General features: G+C 38.0%; 1 protein-coding gene and 2 non-coding genes across 3 annotated transcripts; all 3 read right to left on the reverse strand.

Moving 5' to 3' along the window:
• Nucleotides 1–7697: 7697 nt before the first annotated feature.
• On the reverse strand, nt 7698–10305 carry cox7c (cytochrome c oxidase subunit VIIc). Its single transcript, NM_001171761.1, has 3 exons — nt 10226–10305; nt 8867–9000; nt 7698–7956 (listed from the first exon to the last, which is right to left on the reverse strand). The coding sequence occupies exons 1-2, from the start codon at nt 10298–10300 to the stop codon at nt 8884–8886; spliced, it is 192 nt and encodes a 63-aa protein (NP_001165232.1). The 5' UTR covers nt 10301–10305; the 3' UTR covers nt 7698–7956; nt 8867–8883.
• LOC116408498 lies at nt 8047–8108 on the reverse strand. Its single transcript, XR_004221001.1, has one exon. It is a non-coding gene; the product is annotated as a small nucleolar RNA Z39 (small nucleolar RNA).
• LOC116408499 lies at nt 9963–10035 on the reverse strand. The gene has a single exon (XR_004221002.1). It is a non-coding gene; the product is annotated as a small nucleolar RNA Z39 (small nucleolar RNA).
• Nucleotides 10306–11847: the final 1542 nt, after the last annotated feature.

Raw genomic sequence — 11847 nt, forward strand, 5'->3', positions numbered from 1 at the left:
TTAGTATATGCAGCTTTTTCAACTTTGCATAGGTCTCCTACCGCACTATACCTTTGATAGTATGTTGGAGGGTCAGAGCCTTTCCAAAGCCTTGTGATAGCTTTCCTAGCCAGGAATAGCACTTTCTGGAGAAAGTGTAACTCTGCTGCCGGCAGTTCTAATAAGGATGTTACCCCTAGTAGGCATATTTGGGGGGACCTTGGAATGGGGTACTGTAGGAGTTGTGACAGGGTATCTAAAACCTCGGCCCAGTATACACTTAGCTTAGTACATGACCATAACGTATGTACAAGAGTGCCTTCCTCTTGTTGGCACCTATTGTGTGTAACATATTTAACTTAAAGGTGAATTACCATTTTAAATGGGGAGTTCACCTTTATATTAATTTTAAAGTGAACCTGTCACCCAAAAAGCTGTATAATAAAAGTCCTTTTCAAATTAAACATTCATTTTTGTATTAACTCATACATAAAGGCATTTAAAAATCCCAGCTGTCAATCATATCATTCTTATTTTTAGTTGGTTATATCTTTATTTTCACCCTCTTTTGTGGATCTTCCATTCTGACATCAAACCTCCTGCTCAACTGCTCAATTGTGTAGGAAGCAGCTAGAAGTTAAAATTCCAAGCCTAGGACTTCCATGAAAACTTTCAATCAAAAATGCAAAGATTCAAAAAGCTACAAAAACTAAAGACTAATCTATCTTATTATACTGCTCTTTTTACAGTAAACTTAGCTTCCAATTAAGGCCTTAAAATACACGTGAAAGCTACATGTGCCCCTATCTGATGAAGCCAAGGTGTAATCTCTATAAAATGCATTGTAGTAAAGTGAATAAACAATCATGTACAGTATACTGGGGTACATTTGAGTGGTTGTGTGATGGACACATAACATTTGCCATTATTTTTTGTTAATAAATACTATCTGCACTATACATATTTTACCTCCTTATAGGCAGCATTACAAATAACACTGACACTAGTAGAAGTGAGTTCTGAGCTGAGATAATATATGCTGCATAACTTTGTCTCTGTGTGTTTCCCCTAGGTTTTTACATTTCCCAAAATATTCAGAAAATCTTGCCATACACCAAGCATAATCTAAAATGGCTCAGGAAGGGCAACATTGCAGAAGTATGTTTAAATTCTGGGGATAAAGGGTATATAAGCAAGAGCTGGTGTTTATAAAATAGAAAGGGATTCTTATGACAGTTCAGTTGTTTCTTATACAATGTCACTGGTTAGTTTTACACTAGTAAAGTATTTGTTCCATAGATTCTAGTGTTGCTTACTTTTTTAAACAAATTAAGTACCCCAGTCATTGATGATATAAGATTGTAGACTGGTCACGGTACCTTTTTCCCAGAATGTGAATTGTGCTTGGGTGTATAAGTTAAAGCCTTATATTTGATATTTGTGTGATTATTCCTATGTAGTTTCAAAGCATAGGTAAAATGTATACATAAATGCTTGTCAAACTCAATATTCAGTAAAAATTGATATGTGTGCTGGGCTGTAACTATAGGTCTGTAAACCCAGTTCCAATATGGCACCCAGGCATCCTCTTCAGGACTCCAGGTCAACTATTAATTAAGTATTCAATCACCACTTGTTCTTTATTTGCCCACTGAGCCCCATTAGGTCACCTAGAAAAAGTGCAGACAAAGCCCCTTGAACCCTCACAGATATGGCCTTCAATGTGTGCTCTCCAAGCTCCAAAGAAAAGGGGTATGAGATTTTAGTGCCTAAAAACTGATATTATATTGGGGGTATATTTGTGTATGAGGAAAAAAAAAATCAAACTTCAAAAAAGTACCATTAAAGTACCAATTATTAAAAACTGGAAAGTGCCAAACTTTTTCCAGTACAGTAGAACATGTTGAAGCTATATACATAAAAATCAATTAGCCGTTATGTTATTGCAAAAATAGATAAACCTTCTTTTCCAGTAGTTTAAATTATTGTCTTTGATGGAATAAACAACCTGCGTAGAATACAATTTGCAAGTGTGAAGAACATTATTGTCTAATTTTTAATTGATGCACTTTGCTACTTTCAGAGTTTCACATTTAAGTGTTGCCAATTAAATGGAAACAAGAACAACAATTTTATCACATATGAGCAGACAAGACAAACAAAAATAAAATAATGTGACATCTTTACTTTATTTGTTTAACAAACTGGGGTTGGTAATACTTTAACAAAATGTGTTGTTTTAAGCATGAGGGATTACAAAGAACAAAAACAAGGAATAATTAGTTTTCAAAATAATAAACTTAATTCACAAAAATCAGAACTAATGGTATTCAAAATCCCATAGCTGTTTTCCCAACCTGAAGATCCACAGTAATAGGTTCTTCAGAATAAATGTTCTTAAAAGACAGCAAATGCAACAAACATTGCAGTTACAACTCCTACAATGGACAACTAGTATGCTTCCTCTGATGTTTTTCATATTTAAGGACAAGGAATAGTCAAACCTTGCCGGGGTATAAGGCCTCCGAAGCTACACTGGATAGTAAAAGTCTACACACCCCTGCAAAATGACAGGTTTTTGTTTAATAAAAAAAAAAAGAAATTGAGATAAATCTTATCAGAATTTATTCCACCTTTTCTACAATATTGCAATCTATACTAAGAAGTAAAAATTCAGAAACAGTTTACCGTATATACTCGAGTATAAGCCGATCCGAATATAAGCCGAGGTACCTAATTTTACCTAAGAAAACTGGAAAAACTTATTGACTCGATTATAAGCCTAAAATGTATGGGAGTCAGTAGACATTTTTCTTGCACCAAAAATGCACTGGAGTCAATGGGCTCTTTTTTGCTGCACAACAGGCACTTTTACACTGCTTTTTTTTGCAAAATTTATTGGAAAGCCAGGTTCTAATTTGCATAATTAAATATGCAGAGACTCCCCAAAACTGTATAATTTTGTATTAACAAATTGTATAAATAATTTTTCTTTAGTTGCCCAGTACTTTAACTCTACCAGATCTGGTGCTGCTCCGGCACTGAGCAGTACCCAGCAGTGTATTTTTTTCAGTTCCTATGAATATAATGCAGTTCAATCTAATTTTGTAACCAATTACCAAAACCAAACACTGGTTTTAATTCTGTTTTAAACAGTGAACCACCCAAAATTAATGTTCCATGGACAGACTATTATTATTCTGGACTTAGAGAAGCCTGAAGGAAGCCCAAGAATGTGTAAAAAAGTGCTGGGGCGAAAGACTGTTAAGTGTGCAATAAACTATGAGCCCCCTGTTGTGGCACTGCTGGATTACATGTGCTACCGGTGAATCCATTGCCCGAGCATGCACGCACGTCGTGCTGTGCGCCTCCCCCCCCCGTGCCTCACCCGAGCACTCCGGCGCTCCAGCCCCCCACCAGCGCGCGCGACTGGCGTGGGACGCGCGTGCTCGGGCAATGGACTCGCTGGTAGCACAGGTAATCCAGCAGTGCCAATACTTGACTCGAGTATAAGCCGAGGATTCCTTTTTTAGCACATTTTGCGTGCTGAAAAACTTGGCTTATACTCGAGTATATACGGTACTTAAAAAAAGAAATCATACAAAAACCCTGGTTGCATTAGTGTGAACACCCCCTAAACTAATACTTGGTAGAATTACCTTTTGATTACAGCACTTAGATTTTTGGGTAAGAGTCAAAATACACTGATACTTGGAGCTATTCATGATTCCACCCACCTTGACTAAAGCACCATTTCCAGCTAATGAAAAACAGCCCCAAAGCATGATGCTGCCCCCACCATGCTTCACTGTTGGTATGGTGTTCTTGTGATGATGTGCTGTGTTATTTTTTGTGCCAAACATACCTTTTGGAATTAGTTCAACCTTGGTCTCATCAGACCATAATACAATTTCCATGTGGTTGTGGGAGACTGGGTATATAATTTTTTCAAAGTATAGCCGGAGTAGGATGTTTTTCTTTGTCAGTAAAGGCTTTTGTCTTGCTACCCTACTTTACATCCCTGACATATGGAGAATATGACTGTTGTCACATGTAGGGAACAACAAGGAATTGCCAAGAAATCCTGCAGGTCCTTTAAGGTTGCTTTAGGCCTCTTGGTCCCTGACCAGTTTTCTCCATGTCTTCTCATCAGTCTTGAAGGGATGTCTTGATCTTGGTAAAATTACAGTTGAGCCATATTTTCTCCACTTGTTGATAACTGTCTTCACCATGTTCCATGGAATGTGTAATGATTTGAATAGTTTTTGTAACCCTGTCCTGATTGATACTTTTCAATAAGATCCCTTTCATGTTTAGAAAGTTCTTTGTGGCCTATGACTTTTGGAGTACAAGACCAAGACGAATAATCCTACAGGAAAACTTTATCTGAGCTCAATCAGAGCCACTTTAATTGATGTCAGGTGTATACTAACTACGTCTTAAACCAAAACTAAATGCGATTGGTTGATTCTGAATGCAGCCACGCCCTTGATTTTTAATGGGTGTGTACCGTTATGGAACCAGGTTTTTGCATGATTTTTGCTTTTCCTTCTTTCACTAAAATGTTTCTGATTTGTTCTCAAATTATTTGTATAGATGGCAATTTTGCAATAATGTTGGAATACATTTTGACAGGATTTATTTCAGTTTATTTTCTTATTAAACAAAAACCTGCCATTTTGCAGGGTGCATAGACTTTTTATATTCAATGTAACTTTCACATCTCTGGTGGTGCTGTACTTCTGTAAAATCCTCCAGGCTGGGTAGTCACAGGATCTGCCAATATGAAAGCATGAAAAGACTACCTGCAATACAGATTTTAACAGACGAGGAGTGCTGGCAGGGAGACGGAGGTATACAACTTAAGTCAACAACAGGGTGTCTTGTAAACTGTCTATGAAACCTGCAAGCAACGAAAGGTCAAGTGGATATATTAATCACCACTGTTTCATTTAGGTGAAAGAATCAGTGCTACAGAACACTTACATAGATAAAGTCCCCCTGCGGTTATGGGTAGGGTGAAAGTAAAATATTTGAACATAAAAATCACACATTGAAAACAAAATGCAAAAATCAGGGAAGGGAATAATGTATACAGTATGACATAAATATATTTATTTATCTGATGGAGGATTATCAAGACTGCACCCCACGTGTGCTGCATCCTGTTATATATATATATATAGTGCGGATTTAGCTGGTAGCAGCCGGTAGCGGATGGTAATCTGGGCTTCACAGATGAGACAGGCAACTCTGGTTTGCAACCAAAATGATCAGGCTCCTGCCTGTCCTTTATTTTCCACAGCAAAACAGTATATATCACAACTTGGTGTTTGCAAGTAAACAGTTCAAGAAAAAGTCTCACCAGACTGGAGTCCCAGAATCAGGGGAGCTTGTAATCAGTCCAGCCTGCCCCACACAGCCTACCCCACACTGATCCCCTGCTGCACACCCAGGCTCACCTTAAATGCTTCAGGTGTTGCCTAAATGGCTCCAGCATTCCCTAATTGGCTCCAGCAAAAAATCAGTTTGAAACACAACAGTTTTAAGCACAATCCTTCTATATCTAGAGGAGTACCATTCACTGGTAAATTCATAATTTTTATAGGATATGTCTCTTTTAAGGGATACTTCTTCTGGCGCAAACACTAGCATCAAAAATCCAAAACCTCTTAAAGGAACAGTAACACCAAAAAATGAAAGAGCTTTAAAGTAATAAAAATATAATGCACTGTTGCCCTGCACTGGTAAAACTGGTGTGTTTGCTACAGTAACAATACTATAATTTATATAATAAGCTGCTGTGTAGCCCCGGGGGCAGCCATTCAAGCTGGAAAAAAGGCACAGGTTACATAGCAGATAACAGATAAGTTCTGCAGAATACAATAGTATCTGTTAGTTAGTTTTATCTGTTATCTGCTATGTGCCTGTGCCTTTTCTCCTTTGAATGGCTGCCTCTATGGCTACATAGCAGCTTATTTATATAAATTATAGTAGACTTTCTGAAGTAAACACACAACTTTTACCAGTGCAGGGCAACAGCACATTATATTTTAGTTACTTTTATACATTTTCATTTTTTGGTGTTACTATTCCTTTAAGTTTCAAGGCAAAAGGAGGATCCTGAACAAATCAGCTTCCTCAGAGGCAATTTTAATATATTAACAGTGTATGCCTCTGAGGAAGCTGGTTTGCGCAGTGAAACGCCCCAGGCAGGGAGCGGACACATCCAGTCGCAAGCAGAACGATAGAGGAAATAAATGCTGGAAAACACACTCACTCTCTGGGGACCCAGTGACTTGACACATGTATATGTGATTGGCTTCAGAATATCTAATGTGAGACTTTTTACCTATCAGTTTTACAGTATTGTGTTTTCCTTTTGTATTCTATTGAGACATGCAGATATATTGGAAGTAGCATTCAGGGAGAACGAATGAGCAATTTCTATGAGCGATGTTCCGTTATGGGTCTGTAAGTAGGCATTTCTGCTGAGTGGAGGGTCTTTAAGTTAACACTGCACATCTAGAAGCAACTGGCTTGATATATGACTCGGGACTTAAGGGGAAAATACACTTTAAAAAAGTTTTCCCTAACAGCACTGGGTGCTAATTCAAACAACTGAATTTACTACACTTTATTGGCTCCTGTTTTCTCTGCCATAGGTGCTGATCTATACATATTTTTATTGTGGAAACAAGGTTTGGTATCGAGGTTTAAACTTGTACTTGTGTGTTTTAATGTGTTAACCCTTGAAACGCAGTAGGATAACATCATGATTGAAGTATACTAAACTACAGGTAGAAACACACTGTTTATTGTTGTTCAATTGTTAACTTTTCCTTTTTTCCCCTTGAGCAAGGGGGTGCTAACAACTTTTCCATTTACATATTCTGTATACCATAATTATGCATCTATTTCTATAGCAACAACTGCATTCAACTGTATTCTATACGCAATTTTTGTATATTTTCTTTTGGAAAACAAAATTCAATAAAAATTAAGTTACAAAAAAAAAAAAATCAATCAATCAGATGTTTGGAATCCCTTATTGGTTTTTGGACTAGTACATGAAAAAAAAAAAAACCCCAAAACCTTTTGGTATGTAGATTTTTCACTCTATCTTTGTTACAAAAATACATTAATAAACATCCAAAACTATCCAATCAATTGCAGGCCAATTCTATCCCCCCCCCCCCCCCCCCCCCCCCCCCTTTGCCCTTACTTGTTAATAAAATGCAGGAAGCCGCAATGGAACTGGTGAACAGGAACATGCGCAGATGAAAGCATCTTTTACATAATCTTGGTTAACTACTGAAGCAGAGCTTGGTTGAGACATTTGCAATCTGGAAACTTTGAAACCCAGTGCAATTAGCGACAGAAATGTAGAATTGCCCCATACTCTCAATTTTTAGGACAGACAAATCTCATTTTCTGCTGAATTATTTAAGATGACCCCTAAGCTTAGCTTTCTCAACAGCTGTTCAGAACACACTGAGCATGTGCAGTGTCACTGACACTCCTAACAAAATTTAGGATGGGGAGCTACTGTGAAAACTTGGAAAGCCTAGACCATTACTACTATAGAGATGTTGGTGCAGTAGGTTCACAATATAAAATATGGCATTTCAAGCCATATTCATTTTTAGGGTTTATGTATGAAGAATATGGTTAAAAACTGTAGCACAAAGTGGAAAAAAGTGTAAATGAAGGTAGAGTTCTCATGACATTAGGGGTAACATTTTATTACAGCTACGAATATATTAAATATTTCTTTCATAAACTTAATATATCACAGTTTTACCTAGAATTTGTTCTGTACAGTACTTTGGGCTGAATGGAAACTGCCACAAATTTTTCACACACAAAATAAGAGTGAATCAGACTTCACAGGTATTTTTTCTTTTTTATTTACAGTCCATGTCTTGCACGGGAAACAAATTTATTATGGTCACTGTTATAGAAGGTCCTCTGTACCTAGAACAAGAAAACAAGAAACAAAAAGTAAACTATACATTTTTTAACTAAATACATCATGAAAATGCTTACAGGTTCTTAGTCACAATGTGCATCAGAAAGCGTTTACAGTATCATTATTTGTCATACTGTTAATTTATCATCATTTGCACAAAAAGTCACAAAAGCATTAAACATATATACTTCTGCCATCTGCTCCACTGACACTACAGACTGCTGTGTCAAGTCTAAGACTACTAGTCCCAAGTGTAAGGTTAAGGGAAAATAAGTAGCAAACTGTCAAAAAAAATCATTCAAAGACTGATATTTTATGGTACATATATGTTATAGTTTAAAATTTATTGTTGCACTATATAAACTATTTCTTAGGCTGTAAGAGCAGAAAACCCTGTTTGTTCAAGTTTACCATACCCATTACCTTGCTTATGAGGCAATGCACAATTGTGCAGGTTTGGCTGATCCATGTGTAAAAGGAGAAATACCCAGCAATATAACTGATCAGAAACCTAACACATAGAAATGACAACTGGCTGTGGAAATCTATAAGCTCGGAGGAAGCTACAACTGCTAGTTAAAATGTTGTTTCTTGCACAGCTAGCCGGCCAATAACCTTATTCTGTCCTTAGCATAAGGAATCTGACCATGCTTAATGGACAGACCAATAGAAAATGAATCAGTGTGTATGCATGGGGGGGAAGGAATATCAGTTTTGGGTAGTAAAGGGAGTATTTAATTCTATCTTCAGAAACTAATCTTTTTTGAACTCATTGAACTATTTTTGTTATATACGGTGGGGGGGGGGGGGGAAGGTGGCACTGAGCAGGGTGGAAACTTTGAAAGAAAAAAAAATTAGCTAAGCTCTCAAAATAGCAATTAATTGTATTGCTTGATTGTATTAATGAGTGCATACCTGGACATAGTAAGTGCTCATTTTTTCAACAGCTGATGTCTTACGATGACAAATGGAAATGCAAAGCCACTGCCAAAAAATAGGGTCATCATTCCTAGAAGTCGCCACTTGTTTTCAACGGAGAAGGGCAGGTTCTTTAAAGCAAAAACATAATAAAAATATCAATGCATTGAAAAACCAAAAACCACAGTGCAGCTGTTAGCTCATATATGCATAAATACAATAACATGTTTGCCTTCACTCACAGTGTAGTATCAACCGAAAAACAGACAGCAGCACGGGCCTCCATAAAAAAAAAAAAAATATTTGCTCAGCTAAAACATCAGGCCAGGGCCTTACACATTCTGGGTGTTACCAACCTTCATCATAAAAAGTGGTAACACCCAAAACTCTTAAGGCCCTGACCTGATGTTTTAACTGAGCCAATAAATATTTTTTTTAAGGAGGACCGTGCTGCTGTCCATTTTTTAACTGATGTATAATTTCAAAAAGTTAAAAAAAAAAGTGTTTTACTGTACAGGTATGGGACCTATTATCCAGAAAGATATAATTAATCCTTATTGGAAGCAAAACAATCCTATTGAGTTTAATTATTGTTTTTTATTGTTTTATTTTTTGTAGTAGACTTAAGGTATGAAAATCCAAATTACAGAAAGACCCCTTATCTGGAACAGCCTTGGTCCTGAGCATTCTGGATAACAGGTCCTATACCTGTACTTGAAAGAAGGTGTAAAACAGCTTTTCCAGCTTGAGCAGTAAGCATATTAACAGCAACACTTGTTTTTGTGTAATGAAAGAAAAAGCAACTTTCCAACATACACAACTTTTCTATTCGCTGACCTCTTTTGACTTATGAATCAGAAGCCATTAACAGACTTAGAGAAGCCATGACTTGAACTACATTGTTTCAAGAGTCAGAACCAGAGAATAGGAGAGGATAACACTGTTTACAACAGTACTTGCATTTTTTAATACCATTTATAAGAAACTGAATTAATGTACACTTGAAAATAGCTAGAGAATTACATTTTGATTTTCTTCTTTTAAAGTTCCTTATCAGTACCAGGCCCAAGGTCACCTCCCAGCATGCAATCGGTACATCAGAAAGCGTTTACAATATCACTTGATTTGTCATAATGATGTGTTGTTTTAATCTTCATCACTTGTACCGATTGCCGATATACAGTAAACTATCAATCTATACAACTAAACAGAGACCATTCATTTGGTAGTGTTCGGCCGTACGTGCAAGAAGCCACCCATAGCGAAGTATCCATTAAAAGCCGGTATTTTCTTTCTCATTAAACTCTGCCCTATACAGAAATGGCTGCACTACATAAGCAACTTTATCAACATTACCTTTCCAGGCCCCTCCTCATAGTGGGACCTACGAATGGCGGAGGTAGCGAACCTACGAACAGCCTGACCGAACATGATGGCGACGAAGGAGACACTGAAGCCAGCAGAACCTTTCTTAGCGCACTGCGCTTCCTGTAGGAAAAGGCGTGACAATAAGATATTGAACTTCCGGATCGGCCGTTGCATGTCGGGATATGTAGTTCTAGCTATGTTTAACGTTCCTTCAACGACATGTAACATGAACACACAAAAAACTACATTTCCCTATTACTGTGCGAAGCAGCTTTCCTGCCGCCGTGCCTTTCCCGCCACTACGTCAAAGGGCATAATAGGGAGGGTGTAATGAAGGTCAGCTAGTTGGCAAGGTTACTCGTAGGAAGTTGGGAAGAATGGGGTTTGAGTAGAAGATGTATGAATTTTATAGGCGGTAGTGGGATTAGATGATTGTTGCTGGGTGTGCTACTCGGACTAAACTCCAGATAGCTGGGTAGAAAGTGGGCTGGATGTGGGAGCGTTTGAATCGGACCTACAATGTGCCTTTAGTGTCTTACGTATTGGCCAGGGACAGCCGTAATAATGATGTACAAATTATAAAACAACACGTTTGTAAAGCCTAGGGGGGATAAGTAAAAATACATAGAGTGTTGCAATGTGACAGGGAAGTATGGTTAAAGGAAAAATAAATATTTTTAATAAATAACCGGTTGTGGCACTAAATGCTTTTTATACCTCGGTAGAAGACTTCATATTTAAGTTACAAGTTGTTAAATGGTTCCCTGGTTTCAATTAGTGTTACTCTGCTGAGATTATGAGCAGGAGCTTCAGGGACTGGCATACTTAGTGCTACAAAGTTCATTTCCAAATTGTACAACTGCAGAGAAGTTAGTGATATAAGGCTGAGGGTGGGGCCCAGTTGGGTTATACCAAGTGAATAGGCAGGGGGTGCGTCGGCTACAGCGTGTGGCACAGTATCCCACAGGGTTGATGGATTTGCCCATTGTACCTTGATACTTTTGCTCATACGGGAAACTTTAGTGTGAAGTTTCTGTAACCCTATCTTGGCCAGTATTTGTCAAATCCGACTAGTAGGTATGAGCACGGGCACATGTGACTCCAACACGCAGGTTCTCAAAGTGGAAGGATTGCACTTTTTAGATGTTGCGGGACTACAACACTCCACCGCCACAGATTGTATATTATGTAATTATGGACGCCAGAGGTTCTTTTGTATTGAACTAGAACTCTGTCTATTGATGGTACACAGTATATGCAGGGTTAATACTCACAGCATTGAGGTAGAATGGCACAGATGTTAAATGCAGTTGCAAGGTAACAGAACAGTGCAGCACCACGGTGGAGATAGATGTGGGATAATAAACAGGAGTCCAAAGGGTGGATACCTTTACTGGGTCGGATCTCTACAGCCAACGGTGGTTCAGGGGTTAATACTAGCCTGATACCTGTGGCTGAACTGTGGTCCCTACAGTAAGGCAGCAGAGCCTTGGGTATGCTAAACCCACTAAGTTCTCCTTTGTTAGAGCAGACAGCTGCTCTTGCTAAATAGCCCTGAACTAAGTCATACCTCTAGAGCGTGCTAATCCTGCAAATAACTTTTCCTCATT

The sequence above is a fragment of the Xenopus tropicalis genome, chromosome 1, assembly GCF_000004195.4.
Source record: "Xenopus tropicalis strain Nigerian chromosome 1, UCB_Xtro_10.0, whole genome shotgun sequence".
NCBI lineage: Eukaryota > Metazoa > Chordata > Amphibia > Anura > Pipidae > Xenopus > Xenopus tropicalis.